The 22,405-nt window shown below is 44.2% G+C and overlaps 2 protein-coding genes across 2 annotated transcripts; one reads left to right on the top strand and one right to left on the bottom strand.

The window, feature by feature from the left end:
* The first annotated feature begins 513 nt into the window (after positions 1-513).
* Positions 514-2,390, top strand: polr2j (RNA polymerase II subunit J). Its single transcript, XM_086294356.1, has 3 exons — positions 514-809; positions 1,316-1,424; positions 2,206-2,390. The coding sequence occupies exons 1-3, from the start codon at positions 667-669 to the stop codon at positions 2,305-2,307; spliced, it is 354 nt and encodes a 117-aa protein (XP_086150482.1). The 5' UTR covers positions 514-666; the 3' UTR covers positions 2,308-2,390.
* A 12,619-nt stretch (positions 2,391-15,009) lies between these two features.
* LOC147331467 (deoxynucleotidyltransferase terminal-interacting protein 1-like) lies at positions 15,010-21,511 on the bottom strand. Its single transcript, XM_086293796.1, has 13 exons — positions 21,201-21,511; positions 20,707-20,777; positions 19,450-19,546; positions 19,266-19,364; positions 19,088-19,147; positions 18,964-19,020; positions 18,835-18,890; positions 18,713-18,755; positions 18,454-18,512; positions 18,258-18,318; positions 18,034-18,105; positions 17,402-17,457; positions 15,010-15,261 (listed from the first exon to the last, which is right to left on the bottom strand). Exons 1-13 carry the CDS (start codon positions 21,282-21,284, stop codon positions 15,153-15,155), a joined length of 924 nt encoding a protein of 307 aa, XP_086149922.1. The 5' UTR covers positions 21,285-21,511; the 3' UTR covers positions 15,010-15,152.
* Between the last annotated feature and the right edge of the window lie 894 nt (positions 21,512-22,405).

The raw sequence follows: 22,405 nt of genomic DNA, 5'->3' as shown, positions 1-22,405 counted from the left end.
GCTCGTCATTGATCAGTTTACAGAGTAGCCGCTCAGAAAGCAGAGCAGATGTCCTAGCAGAGGTTCAGCAACACTTCACAGAATACACATGACGGGACTTACAGGCGTGTTTTTATGGATTCCAGCTCACTGTGGGGCCAGAGCAAATGAAATGGTAGATAGAGCTGCAAAGGAAGCCACAAAACACGGGATAGTCGACCTGGGTATTAGCTAGACAGAGATAAAGAGTATGGTAAGGCAAGAAATGAAGAAAAGATGGCAAAACAGTGGGAGGAGGAAAAGAGGGGACGTGATTGGATGAAATCCAAAGGAGGGAAGGAGAAATGAGGAGCTCAGAAAGGAGTAGGAGAGAGGAGGTGGCCATATCGAGAATAAGATTAGAACATACTGGTTTGAACACTACACTATTCATGATAGGGAAACATAATACAGGGAAATGTGACGACAGTGGAGAAGAGGAAACGATAGAACATGTTATATTCGGGTGTCAGAAATATCAGGTGGAGAGAAGACAACTGACCCAAAACGTCAGCGAATAGGGGTTTGGGTTTTTTTGAGCGACGCTCCAGTCCCCACTCCACACCAGTTGGAGGCGGTAATGCACCATTCAGTTGTTTGCCAACCGACAATAAAATTTAGAGGAAGCAGCAGCAGCGAACAGGTAAGATGAACGCGCCTCCCGCTTTCGAGTCGTTCCTGCTGTTCGAAGGGGAGAAAAAGATCAGCATCAGCAAGGACACCAAAGTCCCGAACGCCTGCCTGTTCACCCTGAACAAGGAGGACCACACGCTGGGCAACATCATCCGAGCGTAAGGCCCTGAGACACGGCCGCAAAGGCATCACACCGCTACATCCAGGCTAACAACAGGCTAACTAACAACAGCCCGCTAAAGTCATCCGAGCGTAAGGGTCCCAGACCCGGCTTCACAGCTGGCTAAGTTGAGGCTAACAGCCAGACAAACGCTAAGCAGCGGCTCAGAGACAGATGCTAGCACGCAGCCTGCAGGTGGTTCCGTCTTACAGGTAGCTAGGAGGTTTTTTCAGAAAACCAGAACATAGTCTTGTAATATTTGATCTCTGCTTGCTTTTTGTTTTTTAATAAACCATGACATGCTGCTGATGGGAAACAGGTCTTAGTGTAAGCCACCATAGGCGGCTGTCCCAGTGCCTGATCATAAAGTCAGCAAAGTTAATGAACTGATCCTCAAATATTCTTCCTGTGAGCTGCACACACATCATTCACACTAATCTGCTCATCCTTACAGTCTGTCCACCAATCAAATGACTTTCTGTGTGTGTGTGTGTGTGTGGTCAGTCAGCTGCTGAAGGACCCTCAGGTTCTGTTTGCTGGTTATAAAGTTCCTCATCCTCTGGAGCACAAGATCGTCATCAGAGTGCAGACCACACCTGACTACAGCCCACAGGTAACACGCACACACCTGTGGGATATTCCAGGAAGTATGTTCATCAGACTCTGAGTTTCCTGTTCCAGAAGGGTGATTGGTTAGTTCATTCAGCTCTGAGCGTGTTCCCACTGGGTTATGTGCATACTATTACAGACGTCTCAGCTTCTACAGGATCAGGATGTATCAGGATAGTTTTGAAAGAATGACACATTTTAAATCAGGAATGCAGATCAGAGCAGAGCTGTGAGCGGATCCAGATGGGATCAGCTGGGACATGACCAAGCAGACCTGGATCTGGGATTTATCCGATCTGAATCCCTGATCAAAAATCTGTTTGGATCCGTCCTGCTGTGCAAATGGACTTGGTTTGCTGATCCGTCACGGAGCCCATGTTCTGGCTGATCTGGTTCTGGGTCGACCTGCCGAGGCTGACTCAGGTGATTTTCAGTGGAAAATCTGCCGAGGCTCATTTTGACTTTAAATGACCGAACCTCAATCTGATTACATTTCAATGTGAAATGTAATCAGATTACAATCAGACTGTCTGCAGTGACTTTAAACACATTTAGTTCAGCTTTAGTTTTAAAGCCATCTCAGCCTGAACTTCACTCGAATAAGATCCATTTATCCATCAGAGTGATTGATTATAATAAGTGTTACCATGGTAACTGCCTTTCTGGAACAGCAAACCCGAGTTTCCCTCATAAACTAAACTTGCTTCTTGGAACACACTTCTGATTACAGCTCTTAGTTACAGGAAGTGAAATTAAATGACAGGAAATGATGTCGTTCCTGACAGGAAGCGTTCACGAACGCTATCACTGACCTGATCAGCGAGCTGTCGCTGCTGGAGGAACGCTTCAGAGTCGCCATCAAAGACAAACAGGAAGGCATAGAGTGACCCCGCCCCATCATGATGTCACTTCCAGTTACCTGTCCTCTGTTTGTCTTCTGTTTCTTTTAAATAAAGCCTGTGATGCCATATCCTGATGAGTGTGTGTGACATACCTGTAGCTCAGGCGGTGGCTGCTTGCAGCTGATTGAAGTTTAAAGTGCTGTCAACATTTTCCTGTGTTTGCTTTAACAGATCATTAGACAGAACTGTTTGCAAACAATAACAGAAAGAAGAAATACTCTGATCATTGTCACCCTTCCAAAAACAGCTTTTCCTTCATCTACAGCACAAACCTGCTGTGCAGTGACCTGATTAGCTCAAAGCTCCAGTTCAGTTTTTTTCATATATAAGTATATTTACTTAGGAAAATGAAGACAGGTTAATTGTATTTCGGTAAGTGCAAGTACTGTGTTGTTTTCTTTTTTCAATGAAAATATTTGCAAAAAAAAAGCTCCGGTTCATACTGAGTTTAGCAGTTTATAATTTATATTTGCGTTCGAGTTATGAAAATGATTAATTAAATATGTTTTCATAGAAGAAGTCCAACTCTTCCCACTCAGGTTTTATTTATTTACTTTTTAGGTCAATTGTGTTTATACTTTATGTCAAAATGAAAAAAATAACTATAAAGTGAAACATGAGGTTGTGCTGAAAAGAATGATAGCAAGGCAAGGAAAAACAGTCAAGGTGAAATCAAAGCAGTCAAAGACGGGCAGTTATTCATGCGACGCAGAGGGTGAAGAATATAATCCACCCACTGTTATCATCTTCAATGCCCTGTACCAACACAGAGCAGCTACCTGAACGCTGCTCCAACAAAGGTCGATCATCTTGTTAATAACTTTACCTCCTCACTACGTACGACTCTGGATACTGTAGCTCCTGTGAAAACTAAGGTCTCAAATCAGAAGTACCTGACTCCGTGGTTTAATTCTCAAACACGTAGCCTAAAGCAGATGACTCGTAAGCTGGAGAGGAAATGGCGTGTCACAAATTTAGAAGATTCAGTTTTGTTTATGTAGCACCAAATCACAACAGTCGCCTCAAGGCGATATTGTAGAGACCCTGCAGAGAGAAACCCAACAATCATATGACCCCCTACGAGCAGCAGTTTGGCGACAGTGGGAAGGAAAAACTCCCTTTTAACAGGAAGAAACCTCCAGCAGAACCAGGCTCAGGGAGGGGCGGGGCCATCTGCTGCGAGAGAAGGAAGACAGGATAGAGACATGCTGTGGAAGAGAGACAGAGATTAATAATTACTATTTAATGCAAAGTGTCTGTTAGCATTTTAGCTCCTGAAATGTTCTCAGGTTAGTTCGAGGAGGGTTTTTGGCTCACTGGTGCAGTTATTGTGCAGTCGTTGTGTGGAAACTTTCAGACCTGAATGAGAGTCCGGATTTGTTCTTGAGGTTCCTTAGTAAGTCCAACTGATTGAGAGGAGGGATCAACCTGCAGACACAAATTTCACGAATAACAAGTGTGATTCAGCAGAGTGTGATTCAGGTCTATTAACACATAGTGAGTGAAGAAGAAACACCCAGTGCACCATGGGAATCCCCCAGCAGTCTACACCTATTGCAGCATAATTAAGGGAGGATTCAGGGTCACCTGATCCAGACATAACTACTTTAGCAAAAAATAAACCGTTTCTCTGCGGATGATCAGTTTTCCACTTCCTGTTCCTTCTGGTCAGTTCAGATCTGCTACAGTACACTCGTATGTCTGTGTGACTAAACCGAGTCTTTACAGAACAGTGTGTCTGGGTCACTTCTTTCTCCAGTCTCTATATATTTTTTGTGTTTTTAATTGTTGCTAGCATTTTTCCCAGTTGTGCATCCCAGAGTTCTAGTTTAGTGTTAGTTTTTCCATTTTAAGATGTTCTTGATGATCTCAAAGTATTGATCATTTGTTTGTGGCTCCACCTTTTCCAAGAGATTTTAAAAAAAGTATGGCATAATTTCTAGTGAAATTATTCTAAATCTTCTTTACAAACCCACACAGGACGCACATTATTGCCTGATGAAAAAAATCACAGGGACAACATTTTACTCCAAAATCCAAAAAAGGAACAATTTCAACAAAGTCTGGCTGTAATAAAACTGACCCTGTTGCTCCACAATTTGACAAAAGTTCTGTTTTTAAGCCGCATTGAAAATGTCATAGAGCCCATCACATTTCATTCACTATATTTTTCCACTGTGATATTGTGGGAGGCCCAGGAGGGAGCCAGCCTTTTTGGCTGCTTCTCTCAGAAATGTAAAAAGATATTTATTTGCTAGGCCCTGCAAATTATCAGAAGTTCATAATAATATGGTGGAAAATTGGAAAGATATGTTATTTACTTAAAATATAGTGATTAAAGATTTGTGGAACTCAAGCCAAAAGGGTTTAATCTTCAGGCAGTCCCCAAATCTTTGCCAATGCTCCACATAACCTCTGACAGCTGAGCGTACCTGTGTCCAGGTGGACCATTTGCTGTGGTGTTATGAAAAACTGCATCAGACATTTCCAGCTAAAGTCCTCCCATATATTGGAATTTGTACATTTCCACGAGGGCTTACATCCAACCAGTCTTCATATTGGAATGTTTCCCTCATTTCTTTAACATAGCGCGTAGAGTGAGGCTTCCTGGTCAACAACTCTTTGTGAAATGTACCCATAACTAAGTTGTTCCCATTAGCCTTCAGATAACGATCAGTATTCGATCATCTAGATCAGTTTTGGTGACAATGTTCTGCTGCAAGTAGTTCCTTAATTGCAGCTATCTAAACTAGTCTGAAGTTTTAAGCTGATAATGATGATAAAGTCCCCTTAAAGGATCAGTCTTGACAAGATGACAACGTCTTTTACTCTTTTGTTTTGTGTGAGTGAAGAAAAGGTCTTCACACTGTGTTTAAATGTGCCATCTAGGAGGTCAGGCCTAAACCCAGGGTCAAATGTGCACCATTGAAGTATCTGAATTTTACCATCTAACTTTCCTCTTTTGCTTTGTCGCATATTTTCAACTGAGTTTTGACCCGGGGGTTTTGGATCATGTTTACATGCATAGCCAAATATGTACGAGCCACAACTGCTTGGGTTGGTGGGTCTTTCAGTGTTGAGTGTCGTTCCATCTGGCAGGACAACACGTATAAACAAGAGGCTTGATTTGAGCCGCATAAAAATACGCTTTAAGGTTTGGTAAGTCAGGGAGCGCACCAATCACAGCGACAGCTTATGCAAAGTTCACTCCCACCGCAATGATGGCTGGAAGTGGGGTCGGAGGTCACCTTGGTTACGCTTACCTCTCTTTTCTTTATAAAGTTGTAATGGTTTATATCTATGAAGCGCCTTGAGGCGACTTTTGTTGTGATTTGGCGCTATATAAATAAAACTGAATTGAATTGAATTGAGCCCCAGGTCTTCTACTTTGCCAAATAAATCTGGAAATGATTTTATCAATTGCTGAAAATCCTTCTGGGTGGTTTCCACTGGGAGCGCCTGGAACAAATAGAGATACCACAGAAGCAAGTTCATGTTCACACAATGTGGCTCAAACTGAGGAAGGAAACTGAACTCCACCTTCTTTTATCTTCTTTAATCTTATTGAGTAAGGGAGCACATTTAGCTTCTGCCAATCGAGAGATGTCTTTTGGCAAATAAATACCCAAACATTTCACTGAATGCTGATCCATTAAGTTGTTTCAGAGGTTTGTAGTTCAATGTTAAGTTGTATCTTATGCACTTTGTAACCAGAGGAAAATGTTTTATTAGGCTCACATGTATATTTTTATGTACTAAGACATCATCCGCACTCAAAGCCACTTTGTGTTCTTCTCCATTTATATGAATACCTTTAATACTTTCTCTGTATATAGAGAAGCAGAGCAGCGATGGGGGGCAGCCTTGCTTCGAACCGTGCTGCAGTGTGATGGATAGACAGATGTCCAGTCATTTTAATCCTGGAAGATGGATATTATAGAGTACGAATCAGCTGAATACAATTATGAGGTGTCCCAATTTGTTCCAGAACTTTCTATAAGAAAGCCCAGCTGACTGTATCCACACTCACCAGTAAAGCCTCTAGTTTGGTTTGTTGAATATAATGTAAGATATGTGACGAGCATTTAATGTTGTCATGAGCTTGTCTCTGCAAAACAAAGTGTATATTGTGTATAAGATGTGGGAGCATTTGTTTCGCTTGGGAAGAAACAATTTGTGATCAACGTTCGACACAGAAATCGGCCCATATGATCCACAATAGCTCGCCTTTTCTGTCTTTAGCGATGATTGAAAGGACCATTTCATTCCACGAAGGTGGCATTTTTGATTTGCACTACAGGCCTTTAGTGGGCATGGTAATAATTCATTCCAGAATACTCTGCACCGTTCTGAAGGAAAGCCTCCAGGTGTCTTTCTAGCTTTCAGCCTGGAGATGGCGCCATTTAGTTCTCTCTCTGTGATCTCAGCTATCAAAATGTTATGTTGTTCAGCTGGAGCAGGGAAGTCAGGCGCTGCAGGGGGGCGCACCTGAGCGGCATCGACAATCCTGGCTCGCCGGCTGAACTGGGTCCTGTAGTGTTGTTAGTGTGTGTGGCTGCGAGCTGCAAAGCTGCAGCCGTTTGTGCGTAGATGCTGAAAAGCGTGGAAACGTGGTCGGGTCTGTCGTGCATCTATTACAAATGCCTTTTGTGATTCCTCTTCTTTATGCAGTATCTGGGTCCTTAATGTTATATCTTGTATTATCCAGAGACAATAGTCAATGCTTCATACGTCTACTTAGGTAATACTTAGGTCCCTTCACCTCCGGTGTCCACTGTCTGGTTCGGGAGTCACCACCACAACAGGTACCAAGTACCTCGCAGCTCCTTGCAGCAGCTTCAGCAGGTTCATTAGGACTCAATGTCCTCAGTGTCCCTCAGAATGCTGTCAAAGGTCTGATGGAGGTGTGAGCTGAAGATCTCGCAGACCGAGGCCTCTGCCAGGTGTTCCCAGCACACCCTCACCATACGTTTAGCTGCGTCTATCCAGTTTCCTCCCCCACCACCTGCACTCGAAAAACTAAAACTGACATTTACTTAAAATTTTTGAGGCAACACTTTTACACTTAAAAATATTGAGTAGATTGGAAACCAGTCAAATCTGGTCAATATACTTGATCAATTGAATAGCTAAAGCTTAAACATATTAAGTTGAAATGAATAATTGTAGTTTTACACAAACATGAAAAAATTTAGTAAATAACACTGACATGCTTGGTCAGTGTAAATGAAATATAGACGGTCAGTTAATCCAAAATTTTGTTCCATTTACTTCATATTGTAAACTGAACGTAATCAAAATTGTATTTAATATTAAATATGGTAAATGGCCTATATTTGTATAGTGCTTTACTCGTCCCTAAGGACCCCAAAGCGCTTTACACACCCAGTCATTCACACACTGCTGGCAGCTACATTGTAGCCACAGCCACCCTGGGGCGCACTGACAGAGGCGAGGCTGCCGGACACTCAATTCAATTCAATTTTATTTATATAGCGCCAAATCACAACAAAAGTCGCCTCAAGGTGCTTCATAGGTACAGAGAAAAACCCAACAATCATATGACCCCCTATGAGCAAGCACTTTGGCAACAGTGGGAAGGAAAAACTCCCTTTTAACAGGAAGAAACCTCCAGCAGAACCAGGCTCAGGGAGGGGCGGGGCCATCTGCTGTGATTGGTTGGGGTGAGAGAAGGAAGACAGGATAAAGACATGCTGTGGAAGAGAGACAGAGATTAATAACAGATATGATTCAGTGCAGAGAGGTCTGTTAATACATAGTGAGTGAGGAAGGTGACTGGAAAGGAAAAACTCAATGCATCATGGGAATCCCCGGCAGCCTACGTCTATTGCAGCATAACAAAGGGAGGATTCAGGGTCACCTGGTCCAGCCCTAACTATATGCTTTAGCAAAAAGGAAAGTTTGAAGCCTAATCTTAAAAGTAGAGATAGTGTCTGTCTCCTGAATCCAAACTGGAAGCTGGTTCCACAGAAGAGGGGCCTGAAAACTGAAGGCTCTCCCTCCCATTCTACTTTTAAATACTCTAGGAACAACAAGTAGGCCTGCAGAGCGAGAGCGAAGTGCTCTAATAGGGTGATATGGTACTACAAGGTCATTAAGATAAGATGGGGCCTGATTATTTAAGACCTTGTATGTGAGGAGCAGGATTTTGAATCCTGGATTTAACAGGAAGCCAAAACAGGAGAAATCTGCTCTCTCTTTCTAGTCCCTGTCAGGACTCTTGCTGCAGCATTTTGGATCAGCTGAAGGCTTTTCAGGGAGTTTTTAGGACTTCCTGATAATAATGAATTACAGTCGTCCAGCCTGGAAGTAATAAATGCATGAACTAGTTTTTCAGCGTCACTCTGAGACAGGATATTTCTAACTTTAGAGATGTTGCACAAATGGAAGAAAGCAGTCTTACATATTTGTTTAATATGTACGTTGAAGGACATGTCCTGGTCAAAAATGACTCCAAGGTTCCTCACCGCGTTACTGGAGGCCAAGGTAATGCCATCCAGAGTAAGAATCTGGTTAGATACCATATTTCTAAGCTTTTCAGGGCCGAGTACAATAACCTCAGTTTGATCTGAATTAAGAAGCAGAAAGTTAGCGGCCATCCAGGTCTTTATGTCTCTAAGACATTCCTGCAGTTTAACTCATTGGTGTGTGTTATCTGGCTTCATGGACAGATAGAGCTGGGTGTCATCTGCATAGCAGTGTAAATGTATGCTATGTCTTCTAATGATGCTGCCTAAGGGAAGCATGTATAATGTAAACAGAATTGGTCCTAGCACTGAACCCTGTGGAACTCCATAATTAACCTCAGTGTGTGAAGAGGACTCTCCATTTACATGCACAAACTGGAGTCTATTAGATAGATATGATACAAACCACTGCAGTGCAGTACCTGTAATACCTACAGCATGTTCTAATCGCTCTAATAGGATATTATGGTCGACAGTATCGAACGCTGCACTGAGGTCTAGCAGGACAAGCACAGAGATGAGTCCACTGTCAGAGGCCATAAGAAGATCATTTGTAACCTTCACTAAAGCTGTTTCTGTGCTGTGATGAGCTCTGAAACCTGACTGAAACTCTTCAAATAAGCCTCTGCAGATGATCTGTTAGCTGTTTGACAACTACTCTTTCAAGGATGTTTGATATAAAGGAAGGTTGGAGATTGGCCTATAATTAGCTAAGACTGCTGGGTCTAGAGATGCTTTTTGAGTAAAGGTTTAACTACAGCCAGCTTGAAGGCCTGTGGTACATAGCCAATCATTAGAGATAGGTTGATCATATTTAAGATTGAAGCATTAATTAATGGCAGGACTTCTTTGAGCAGTTTTGTAGGAATGGGGTCTAAAAGACACGTTGATGGTTTGGAGGAAGTAATTATTGAAGTTAACTCAGAAAGATCAATTGGAGAAAAAGAGTCTAACTTAACATCAATGGTACTAAGAGTAGCTGTAGATAATGTTACATCTGTGGGATGATTACTGGTAATTTTTTCTCTAATGCTAAAATTATTAACAAGATAATCGACCTCTGTTGGAGCAGCGTTCAGATAGCTGCTCTGCTCTGTGTTGGTACAGGGCATTGAAGATGATAACAGTGGGTGGATTATATTCTTAAACTCAGTTACAGCGCATTCAGAAAGACATCTACTGTGATAAAGTCTACTCGCCACCGGGCCCTCTGACCACCACCAGTAGGCAATCAGTAGACGACCGAGACTGTTGAAGCCGGGGCTCGAACCAGCAACCTTCCGATTGCAAAACGAACTGCCAACTCTTGAGCCACGATCGCCCCCTGACATTCAAATGTGAATGTTATTGTATTTCACTGGTAGTCTAAGTCTAAAAAACCAAACAAACTAATATGTAATTGTGTGTTTCATAATACATGTATGAAAAATGACCACATGTTAACATTTTTCCAAATGAAAATTTAAGTTTTATAAACATGGCAATAAAGAAGCACTAAAAAGACAAGAGCCTCTCCCCTTTTAGCTCAAAGCCTCACATACTTGAAGGATGAATGTCAAACCAGGAGAGCAAACACAAACGCTCAGAGTATTTAAAAAACCAAATGAACAAAACAATGAAAAAGGCTCATGGTACTCAATTACTCTACGTTATCGTGTTTTACTTACACTTTTCAGTTGTAGTTGCTGACAATACATAATATTGATTTTAATAATTAATGATTTTAGTACAAGATGCTGATGAGTATAGATGCCTGTTTCTCAAATGTTTTGATTCAATTTTAAACAAAAATATTAAGCACATGCAAAGAAGGTATTCTGTGAACCACATACTGAATTTATTGTCTGAGATAAATGTAAATAAATACCTTAATTCAACACAAACACATACGTTAACATTTTTAGACATTATTTCAACTTATCAAACTCAAATAATTACTAAAAGGATATTCATAGATTGTACCAGGCTCATCTAACTTATATTTATAGTGATATTTACTAAGCCTCTGAATTAGTTTTTAGAGTTTGATCAAGTTCACCACCGGGTGGAGATCAGTTAACAGCTCAGCCCTTTCTTTACCTGAGTATCAGGAGCATATGGCCATAGAGCTGATATGATTGCAAAGTCGATTATTGATCATCATCATCCTCCTGTCTTGCATTCTTTAAATCTTTGCCTCTGTCCAGTGTTCAGAAAAAAATAGTCCGCTCTTGGGTGTATTTTATGTGTTATCAAGTAAACCAGCTCTATAGCTGCTTGGTGAGGTGTTGTTGCTCTCCCAGGAGTATATATGTATTTACCAGGGTCCCTTTAACCAGTACATAGCTTCCTGCCTTGTCTTTAATTTGTTTTTCTAAAGCAGATTTTTATTGACTTTGAAAATAATTTTGAGACTTCTCTTTTCCATTCTCGTTTAGAAGAACTTCTGTTTATGGTCAGACAGCCAAAGCTCTTTGTTGATCTTTAGCAGGCTGGTGTGTTTTTCTCAGCTATACTTCAAAGCTCACTGCCTCGTTGCCTGGACCCTTCGTAAGTTAGCTGTTTTACAACCAACTCTGTCAATGGAAAATTGTACTTAGTAGTCAGTAATCTTTCAGTGATATAAGTTTGCATTTGGTAGAATACTGCATGTAATCACTTGTGTGTAGAAGTATATAGTTGGTGGCATATTGAAAGAATGTCTCATCCTAGGAGGTCTGTGACATTCTAGGGTGTTCACCCCCACATCCTGGGAGCATGAGAGAGGTCGTACTTTGTTTTATTGTTTTAACGTAGCTATGTCTGTTTTAGTTTAAGTGCCTTCTTTACATATAGATGAACTGCTGGACTTCCTCACCATGTTATCTAGGGTGAGGGGGAGACTACCCTCTTCCTGACCAAGGATGTTTCCTTTTGTGCTTTTATGTTATATGACCCTTTGATCAGCAGAACACACACACACACATACACCCACTGAAGTATAAATAAAGACCGGGGCAGTCCTCAGTGCGAGTCTCAGTCTGGAGGCTGCCCTTGCTAGCAAGAAGTTCTGTGTGTTTCTCTTCTCTGAGTCTTTACTGAAGAAGTGTTTTAGAATATATTCCTTAACAAACTCTGTCAAGAGTTTTGAGTTCAAAAGAAGGTTGGAGACGGGCCTATCATTGGCTAAGACCGCTGGGTCAAGTGACAGTGTTTTAAGTACTTTTGGATGTACCAAATGTGTAAACATCAGTCAGAGCAGGAAGTCCAAACAGGACTCGACTGCAGCTCTCACACTTTCATTTTCACTTCTCGAAAATGACGTTGAATTTCTGGTCTTTCAGGTGTTGCTCCTGCTTTACCTGCAGCTGTTTGTCTGGTTTTGTTGGCTCTCCATTTACAGGAATCAGACGGTTTACACTCAGTGACTTTGTGCAGCAGGTGGGAGGAGTGACTAACAACGTGTGGGTAAAAAAACCAAAAACACCAGGTAATGATGGCCTCAGGTGATCAGTAGAAACTCAGCTGGGTTTCCTGGGAGCTTCCTGAGACCACTGGAGGAGGTCGTAGATGTTTCCTCTGGTTTAAACTGAAGATATTAGAAATGAATTCTTTAAACCTCTGAGTTTTTTGTCCTTCCAGCCTGTTTCATCTTTAGTTTGATAATGCACAGACTTCTCTATGTTTGTGGGAAACCATCAGAGTACTGATGGGGTACACAACTACACCCTCTCCAACACCACAGTCGTCTGGGAGGGGCCCTTTATACTTTCAGCTTCATGTGATGAAGGTTTCCTTCATTCCACCAAAACATTTCTAGGACCACGATCCTGTTCCAGGAAGCAGCTGAGGTCAGGGAAAGTTAACAGGTCTCTTTTAAATCAGACAATGACTCTCAATGGGGCTGCATGTATAAATAAAGGTTAAAAACAAAAACAAACCCCACTCTGAGGGGGTACCATAAATCAGACAGCTCATTCTTATGTATTCTCTTCCTACCGACTTTTCTTCTTCCAGAGGATACCTCCATCTGCTTCCTGCTCTCGCTCCACATCAGAGTATCGTCTGCAAACTTCCTTCTGCTCCTCACTGATCATCACAGCTGGCAAAACTACACACACTCTGTACTACAGTAGAAATGCAGATACTACTGTGAAAAACACCCCAGTAAAAGTTAAAGTACCAGCTCTAAAATGTGCTCAAAGTAAGAAAGTGAAATTAGCTCGTTTCTATTTCTGTGCACAGCTGAGTCTGTGCATCAGTAGATGGAATACAAATGTTAGTCTCTTTTTTAAGTTGTAATTATACTAAGCTTGAATCAGAAGGAAAATAAAAACGTCTCTATTTCCTGTTGCCTCCATTGTAGAGCGTGACTTTGCCTCTAAACAGAACAGTGTGCAGTCACATCACCATCAGCTGCAATGTCTCAGTGTGGGGAACGACTCACAGTCATGTCTACTGTGCAGGCTGTCATCAGCTGACCTGCTGCTCTCTGTGGATGTGCACACCTGGATTCATCCAGATGTTTCCTGAGCCGTCCTGGCTGAGTCCATCCTCCACACTGACAGCACGCTGTTTATGCTGTCTTTACTATAAAGTTGGTATGAAGGTGAAATTCAGTGAATGAGTCTCTGCTACACTAACTGTGAGCATGAACCCACAGCTGCTGTGCAGCAGTCACACACTGTTCTTTAAACCCATCACAGGGCAGCAAACCCACCCGTTCATCCTGCACAGCTGATGACAGGGCGCTCTCTGCACCAGGGCTGTGATCAACCGTGGCTGCTGGGTCCTCTCAGCCTGGCTGGGGGGCTCCTTGGCCTCCCTCCTGCTGTGTGCCCAGCCCGGAGGCTGCGGTCTGTGACCGGCTCCCGGTGCAGACGGCTCCCTGTTATAGTGTTTCCTCACTTGGCTCATGCGAACCCAGCCCAATTTTTACTCTTTAAGTGTGCGCGTGTGTGTGTGTGTGTGGGATATGTGTGTATTCACATCATTTATGTTAATGAGAGTGCGGGGAGTGAGTTGGAGGGTGGGGTGGGCTGCTTTTAACTATGTAAAGCACTTTGTGCTACATTTCTTGTATGAAAAGTGCTTTATAAATAAAGATTGATTGATTAACCTGCAGCCTTCAGATAACACAGTGAGTCTGCCTCAGTGTGTTTAGCAGCAGCTTTATGAACAAACATCATGTGTCACGTACAGATTTAGAAACATGAGGACTTCCATGTGAGCTTTAAATGAGCATCCTACTTTTAAATCTAAGCTCTCTTCTTCCTCTCCTGTCCTTCTTTCTTATCTTCCTCCATGTCTGAGTGAACGTAGCTCTTTGTCTTTTCTCTGCAGTAACAAAGTATTTGTACTTTGTGCATGTTGCAGTTCTGGACGTACTGGAGCCTCTCCAGGGCTTCGGTGTAAATCCCAAACAGGACTCACTGCAGTAATCCAGGTGGCGGGAACAGTAACAAAGTATTTGTACTTAGTTACTTCTCACCTCTCCTAAACATCACCTCTCTCACTTTACCTGCCCCTGACCTCTGCCACAAGTTTCTGGACTTGTTCCTAGAAAAAAAACATCACCCCCACCCTCACAAATCTCCGTTGGGTCCTGGTTAAGTCACGCCTCCCTTCTTTCAGTGCCCCGCCCTCAGGACCTGTCTCAGATGTTGCGGCCTCAGCCAGGTGTGCGTTCTGTCCCTCACACCAGCCGCTACACCTCTGAGGACAGAACCCCACCCTCTGGAAGTCTCTCCCATACGAGCATCACACCGCCCATCACTGGAGTCCTTCAAAACTACCTCTTCAACCTGCACCTTTTTCCTGTTGTTGTTCTTTCTGACTCTATAAAGCGTCCTGGGGTAAGTTATTATTACTAAGTAAGTTATTATTACTATTATATTATTATTAATATATGGAAAGCAACTCTTTCCATATCTTCATACCATTTGATCTTAACCAGTGAAACTGCCAAATATTTAACTGTTATTCTACGTGATGAAGAAAAGCTGTTGTGACAGAGAAACATCTGTCAGCACGACTCTTTAAACTGCAAGGAGCTCGTTGACTGTCCAGCTTTTTTTTCTTGACTGAACCTGTGAAATTCCTGTTGTAGAAGGTGAAAATGTTTCTGTGTGTCGTGTGAATGCCGTACAGCATGAGGCCACACAGGCTGAGCTCAGACCTGATGAACTTCCTGTTACTTGAAACTGTTTTTAAACCGCTTAAACAGACGGATCACCTCAAAGACTCACAAACATTTTTTAATTTTTAAAAACAGTACAAATAAAAACAACTGGTCACATGATCGCCGTCCTGCACTCTGATACGGCCATCTCTTATTTAATCTGTGGTTACTACAGATGTACGGGGGTGCCAGGGGCATGAGGGTCAGGGGTCAGCATCTCTCTGAGCTTCCATGGCTCTCTGCATCTTCTCCACCATCCACTGAGGAACCGAGAACGGCTTCAGCTCGTCCATCCTGACGTCCGGACAGTCCCTGAATGCACCACGCAGACACACGCAGACACACACACACACAGGTCAGATTTGTTACTGAATGATCGTGTCTGTTTGAAATCAGCGTGGCGCCTCTGATCAATATGTATCAGCTGATATCAGTCAGAGTGGTGTGAGTGCCAAATAACAACAACAGTCGCCATTAAGCTGTTTTATATCATAAGGTAGACCCTACAATAACACAGAGATAGCCCCAATAATCAGTTGACCCCCCAATGAGCGAGTGTTTTGGTGACAGAGGGAAGGAAAAACTCCCTTTTAACAGGAAGAAACCTCCGGCAGAACCAGGCTAAGGGAGGGGCGGGGCCATCTGCTGTGATTGGTTGGGGTGAGAGAAGGAAGACAGGATAAAGACACGCTGTGGCAGTAGGGCGGGGCCATATCATACCGTTCACAGTGTAATGTTGGGCAACGATAAGAAAATGAAACATGGCGATAGAATATGGGTAAAACGCGCATGCGCAGTGCCTTTGTTTTCATACGCACATGGTGGAAAAATCATGGCGGCGACGGAGAATAAGAAGGGCGAAAGTGGATCGTTGAATGAAACTGATGAACCTGAACTGGTTTGTAAAAACGCTGCAGCTTCACTGGTGTGGAACTGGTTTAGCTTTCGTCCGTCAGATACACAACAAAGCACTATTTTTGGTAGAGCATGCTAGCGGGTCGTCGTTATTACCGTGTTGTTTGGAAAATACGGCGCACTTAAAATCATCCTTTGATTTTCTGAAAGTCGACAGAGCCCCTTATAATCCCGTGTGCCTTATGTATGAACTCTGGTTGTGTTTACTGACCTGGAAACGATTTTATGTGCACGGCGCTCGAAAATCTGTCAGATGTTTCAGTACGACTTTGCTGAGCTACGAAGCCGCACCGCTTGATGGATTGTCGGAGCGTTACGGCTATCGTAGGCGGGGCCTCGCGGAGTGATACGTACTGTGCTTCAGCATAATGTTACCGTGTTGTGTGTGTATAACCTCTTTTAAAGTGTTGTGGATGTTATACATGGTTATGCTGAGGATGTGCGATGGGCGATCGTGGCTCAAGAGTTGGGAGTTCGCCTTGTAATCGGAAGGTTGCCGGTTCGAGCCCCGGCTCTGACAGTCTGACACTTCACCCGTTGCCTACTGGTGGTGGTCAGAGGGCCCGGTGGCGCCAGTGTCCGGCAGCCTCGCCTCTGTCAGTGCGCCCCAGGGCGGCTGTGGCTACAATGTAGCTGCCATCATGAATGGGTGGATGACTGGATGTGTAAAGCGCTATATAAATACAGGCCATTTACCATTTACAGGCCATGTGTCGGCCAGTTTCCACTGAAATGCCTTTTGGTTAAACTGTCAGCGAGGAATTTGCATTTGCACTGTTAAATGTTTATATAACTTTAATGCAGATAAAAAACAGCTGCTTGTTGAAGTGGAAATACATTGATGTTGTTTTGCACTAATAAAGTTGAGGAGTTGTAAAGTATTTTGTCTCGCGTCAGTTATATCGTCAGTTATATCGTTATCGCAAATTTTCAAACGTATATCGTGATAAATATTTTTGGCCATATCGCCCTGCGCTATGTGGAAGATTAATAACAAGTATGATTCAGTGCAGAGAGGTCTGTTAACACATAGTGAGTGAAGAAGAAACACTATCGCAGCATAACTAAGGGAGGATTCAGGGTCACCTGATCCAGCCCTAACTGAACTTTCAAGTGAGCAACTAAAGCATCTACCAATTAAAGACTTACCAAGGCAACCAGACCCTGACACACCTGTCCCTGACCTGCAGAAATCAGGAGTCTCGTGTTGGTTTGTGCAACGTTTCCCTCGTTGTCGGGTTTTAAATACGGTGTTTTTGATTTGTGTGAAGGACATGCCCCCCTGACTCTTCAAGTGATGGCACCAACTAGCCAATCAGTGACATGCAGTCTGTTGATGTCACATTTTCTCATCGCACGTACTTAAAATAAGAAAAAAAAAAGCCCCTGGTACCAACTACTACCACCTAATAGAAAACCCCAAAACGGGGCCGTGACAGAACAAGCCGGAAAGGGCTGAAAGTCGTCATCAGGTCTCCTTCACATCTTTACTTCACCATTGAGCAAAGTTCTTGAGAGCAGGAGGCGACGCACTTACCGGTACTCATCGCTGCGGGACAGATCCTGGATGTCCTCCTCTATCAGCAGGTAGGCCTGAGCAAGACACAGGAAGTGGGTTAGCATATAACCCTAACTATATGCTTTAGCAAAAAGGAAAGTTTGAAGCCTGATCTTAAAAGTAGAGATAGTGTCTGTCTCCTGAATCCAAACTGGAAGCTGGTTCCACAGAAGAGGGGCCTGAAAACTGAAGGCTCTGCCTCCCATTCTACTTTTAAATACTCTAGGAACAACAAGTAGGCCTGCAGAGCGAGAGCGAAGTGCTCTAATAGGGTGATATGGTACTACAAGGTCATTAAGATAAGATGGGGCCTGATTATTTAAGACCTTGTATGTGAGGAGCAGGATTTTGAATCCTGGATTTAACAGGAAGCCAATACAGGAGAAATCTGCTCTCTCTTTCTAGTCCCTGTCAGGACTCTTGCTGCAGCATTTTGGATCAGCTGAAGGCTTTTCAGGGAGTTTTTAGGACTTCCTGATAATAATGAATTACAGTCGTCCAGCCTGGAAGTAATAAATGCATGAACTAGTTTTTCAGCGTCACTCTGAGACAGGATATTTCTAACTTTAGAGATTTGCGAGCCACAGTCGACGCGTTTCATAGTTTCTCACCATCTTTCCTCCTGTCGCCCTCATGTGGTGTCTCTCTGCCAGCCACTGTTTATCCTTGGCATCAGCTGCGTACTGACACACACACACACACACACACACACACACACACACACACACACACACACACACAGGTGAGGCAGACTCAGCATGGCCTTCAGACCACAGACTGTATACCAAAGATGGATGCAGATGTCAGATTCCTGTTACGTCATGCAGCATTTTACCTTGAACAGGTCGGCGTGTTTGATGTAGATTCGTCCTCTGGTCCCACCCATTCCGAGCGCCCTGCAGTGACATCACAACATAAGATGTTTGTTATTTTAACGTCGTATCGCTGTTATGTGGAGGTTTACGTGTGATTTAAACGTTTAAGTGTTGTGTGAACGCCGTTTCCTGTTGGCGTTGCTGCTGCGGACTCACTTGTTGGCTCTTGACCCGAGCACGAACGTGCTGCTGTCGCTGAGTCTGGACGGATCCCACTGAAACACAGACAGCGTCACTGTGACATCATCACAGCGGCGACTTTACACCCCCGACATGAAGGCAACGCTGTAGAGCACAGCACCCCCATCGGGTCACACTGGGTCACTGCCACCGTGTTATTGGGTCTGATGATGATGATGATGATGAAGACATTTATTTCAGTTGAGTTCACCTGTCAGTTCAAGTAACCACTCACCTTGGGCCCCTCCTTCTTGATGGGCTCAGACTTGGGCTTCACCCTGAGGACACAGATGGACATCGGTCAGGTGTGTTCATCTACCTGTGCACTGACGATGATGTCACCTATTAGATACTCACACAGAGAAGGTCAGAGGTCGATCAGATGAGGCCACGGGACCTGGACGCATCTTTCTCTAAGGACAGGAAGTGATCAGAGTCAGTGATCGCACTCGTGTGTGAGTGTGTGTGTGTTGGGGGGGTGGTTACCTTCTTGTGCAGCGGGCTTCCTCTCTGGCTGCAGTCGTCATCAGCAACTCGTTGCCTCTGCGGGAAACAAACAGGTGAGGCACGGGACTACCTTCCCAGGTAAGCTGCCTGCTCCTACACCTACCTTCATCATTGCCTCTGGTACCGCCCTCTTCACCTCAGCCTCCGGAAACAGCTGCTTGGCCTGGAGATGAAATCATAGGGAAACAGATCAGGCTTTACACTCAACACAGCTAATCCGGCTTCACAGGTACACCTGTCAGGTGAGTTCAGGTGGTCTCATGAGCATCAGAATGCCTCACGTGTTCGAGGACGTTCCTGCACGCCTCCTTGATCAGGTGATCGGTCTGAATGTCGTCTCCAACGTTCTCCTTCACATTCTCTGCTGCCTTCTCGAAGAACTGCAACACAAACACACTTGCTCGAACCCCTGCACAGGTCAAACCAAATAACTCCACCCCCTCCCCTTTTAGTGCGACTGCTAACCTTCTGATATTTACTGAACACGGCCATGATGTCTTGGTTGAAGCTGGGCTGGAGCACGGCACGCAGCAGGTCCATGGACACCTGAGGGTCCGTGTAGCTGCACAGACAGGTGAGGACAGATGAGCAGGTCTGTCTCTACGTCCTGCTCAAGGTGAAACCCTGACACACCTGGACTCCTGTCGTCTGAGTGTTGTTGATAAAGTTTTTTAAAAACAAACTGAATGGCCGCGTTTACGTTTCCCGTCCTGTGAGCTCAGAGGTCTGCGCTACGAAGCCTGGCTTATCCAGGTGGTTACCCCTGGTTTTCATCACCATGGTAACTAACACTGTGAACCTCACCTGCTCCAGAGCAGGTTAAGATCCGGATCAGAGATCAACAAGTACGACATCACTTCCTACTGATCAACGAGCGCTCCAGAAAATAGTGTCAGCATCCTTTGGAAGATGCCTCGGACGGCTGCGGTGACAGTGGGAGGGGTCTAAGGATTTTAACAACAATGTCTTTGTGTTTCCCTGACGACCATCAGTAACCAATGATAAATCACCTCAGCTTCAGTTCTTGATTGTTTTCTGTTGGCAGTTAACAGTTTTGGTCTTCGAGCATTAATATGTGATCCTGAAACAGCACACCTGTACTGCACCAGCTGACCCCAGGTCAGATTTGTATTACGCCATACACAGCAGCAAAAACTACCGCTGTCAGGAGCGCGGGACGTTTCCACTCGTTCTGTTATTCACGAGAGGCCGTACTTTAATAAACCAACCGAATGAAGCACAAACCCTGCGTTGCATTGTTTCCTCCATCGGGCTGTGGGACAGGAAGCTTTAATGTGCAGCCGCCACCTTACAAACAGACAGCAGTGTGAGCGCGCTCAGTGACAAAACTATTAACTAGAAGCAAGATTTTTACTGTGTGCGACAAAAGACTGAACAACTGTCTCATTTGCATTTTACTGATATGGCGCTCATGGGGATCGTTTTCTGTGGCGGAACAGTGATGTGAGACATGAAATGCCAGTTTGCGATTGGTCACAATCACAAAAAACCCGCCTCTTTCATGTGAACGTGCAGGAGAAACCCTCTGTGAACTTAGGGCGGTGATAACCAGCTTCGTGTGACCTCCAATCCTGATCGCCAAACTCAGGGTACGTGGATCCAGCCAACAGAAACATATCCTGGATGCTGCACTCTCGTCATAGTACAGAGCCACAACCATCACAGAAAGTACGAGCCAATCAGATCCAACGGTCCACTTACCTGACCATCATGTGAGAGCGCCGTCCTCGTCTTTGGATCTGTCTGTGTTTGATCATCAAGTTCCACGGCTTCTACACACACACACACAGATGAGTGTAACTGTATGACGTGTGAACAGGTAAGAGCACACCAGGACATTTTCAACCCAACGTTATTTAGAAAACAGAGTGTACAGGTGTTCAGGTGAAGCGCACCTGTGTTTCCCGACAAACATTAACACATAGTAAAAGATTGCTGCCTATAGAGTAATGGATTACTTTCAACTGAGCAGGTGTTTGGCTTATCCTGACAACAGACACGTGACTCAAACCACCTGAGAGCCAACTCTGACAAAAACACACCAAAAAGCGGGGGCCGGGGCTCCGTCTATTTCCTGGAGTTACCCGGACCACCGTGTTTAGGTTTATTCCGTGACTGTGACGTCACCAGCTATCATGAAAAAAATATTCACGGTGTCGTGTAACAGATGTTTGTGCGGTGGCTCGCGGCCTCACCGGGCTCTGCTCCGGGTGGTCCGGCTGCTCCGGCCCGTCCTGCTGCAGCCAGTCCCGGCCTCCGTCACTGCGGTGCGCCCCCATCTGTTCCGATCCGGGTCCAACCGGGCCAAAGACCGCGCTAACGGCAATCAGCGGCCGTAAAGGTGTTTACGGTTACTGCCCCGAGCTGACCGACGATCAACTGATACTCAGCAAACAATAATCGATACGTGGCTACCACTTTGCCTGTTTATTGTCTGTTTCGCGGAAACTTCGCTGCTGCTTCTTCCACTTCCGGCAAAACCGAATACAACCGCACTTCCTGTCACCGCTTCACAATAAAAGCACTGACTTCCGGAGGATTTGTGATCGTAAGGAGGTCACCTGTGCAGACAGGTGTAGAGGTAGGTTTAAAAAATCGATTTCCCCATTCAAATCGATTTGAGTTTGACTAATGTCATATCGGATAAACATCGTCACACGTTTTCTCTGACTTTCCTCCAAGACAAAATCAAACTTCCTGCACAGCTCTGTCTCTCAGTGTGCTCTGCTTCCCTTCAGCAGCATCAGGTAATGTTCACATGTTGATTCATGGTTTTCTTCAGTTTTTGATCTATGGCAGAATATTTTTAAGGTTATTCGTATTTGGGAGTCACGTGGGACCGCCGAAGAAGATGGCCGCACACTAGAGGCGCTCCTAAAGCCTGTTGATTAATGTTCTGAATCTTTTTTGTGGAATAACAAGAAGCCGAGAGTGAATATAAAGAAAATGTGGGCCTCTAAAGACATTGGGGGAATGGCCCTCCCAAATGTGAAGTTGTATAATTTAGCTTTTGAATTGTCAAGACTGGCCAAATACTGGACAGGATCGGGCTCTGAGCTGAGCTGGATGAAGATCGAACAGGAACTAGCGAGCCCCTTCACACCTTTGGATGTTCTCTCGCAGGGCGCGGCAACTAATGGACAAGACTCTCATGATAACCCAGTGCTCAGGTATTCCAAAGCTGTCTGGGTGGAGGTGCACAAGTTGTGTGGAGCATCTCATCTAAGACAACCTTATGCCTCGCTATGGAACAATATTGCTGTAAGGATTGGGCGGAAAACTGTGTTCTGGAAGGAATGGCTTGTCAAAGGCATACGCAGGATAAGTGATCTTTACTCAGGGGGAGTGTTTATGTCATTTGCTGAAATAACCCGAAAATACGGTTTGATAAGAGAAAATA

Source organism: Aulonocara sp. 'chitande type north' Nkhata Bay, linkage group LG5 (genome assembly GCF_057382095.1).
Source record: "Aulonocara sp. 'chitande type north' Nkhata Bay isolate Kocher_YH1m ecotype deep benthic linkage group LG5, A_spYH_male_GT1.1, whole genome shotgun sequence".
NCBI lineage: Eukaryota > Metazoa > Chordata > Actinopteri > Cichliformes > Cichlidae > Aulonocara > Aulonocara sp. 'chitande type north' Nkhata Bay.
Note: the sequence above shows the minus strand (reverse complement) of the source record. Positions and strands in the feature narration are given on the sequence as shown.

Excerpts from the sequence above, each read along its gene's own strand:
- LOC147331467 (XM_086293796.1), bottom strand. The coding sequence starts at position 21,284 with ATGGGGGCGCACCGCAGTGACGGAGGCCGGGACTGGCTGCAGCAGGAC. Across the intron at positions 18,106-18,257 it reads AACACGCCGACCTGTTCAAG|TACGCAGCTGATGCCAAGGA; the intron begins GTAAAATGCTGC and ends TGTGTGTGTCAG. Across the intron at positions 15,262-17,401 it reads TCCCGCAGCGATGAGTACCG|GGACTGTCCGGACGTCAGGA; the intron begins GTAAGTGCGTCG and ends TGGTGCATTCAG.
- polr2j (XM_086294356.1), top strand. The coding sequence starts at position 667 with ATGAACGCGCCTCCCGCTTTCGAGTCGTTCCTGCTGTTCGAAGGGGAG. Across the intron at positions 810-1,315 it reads CTGGGCAACATCATCCGAGC|TCAGCTGCTGAAGGACCCTC; the intron begins GTAAGGCCCTGA and ends GTGTGTGGTCAG. Across the intron at positions 1,425-2,205 it reads CACCTGACTACAGCCCACAG|GAAGCGTTCACGAACGCTAT; the intron begins GTAACACGCACA and ends CGTTCCTGACAG.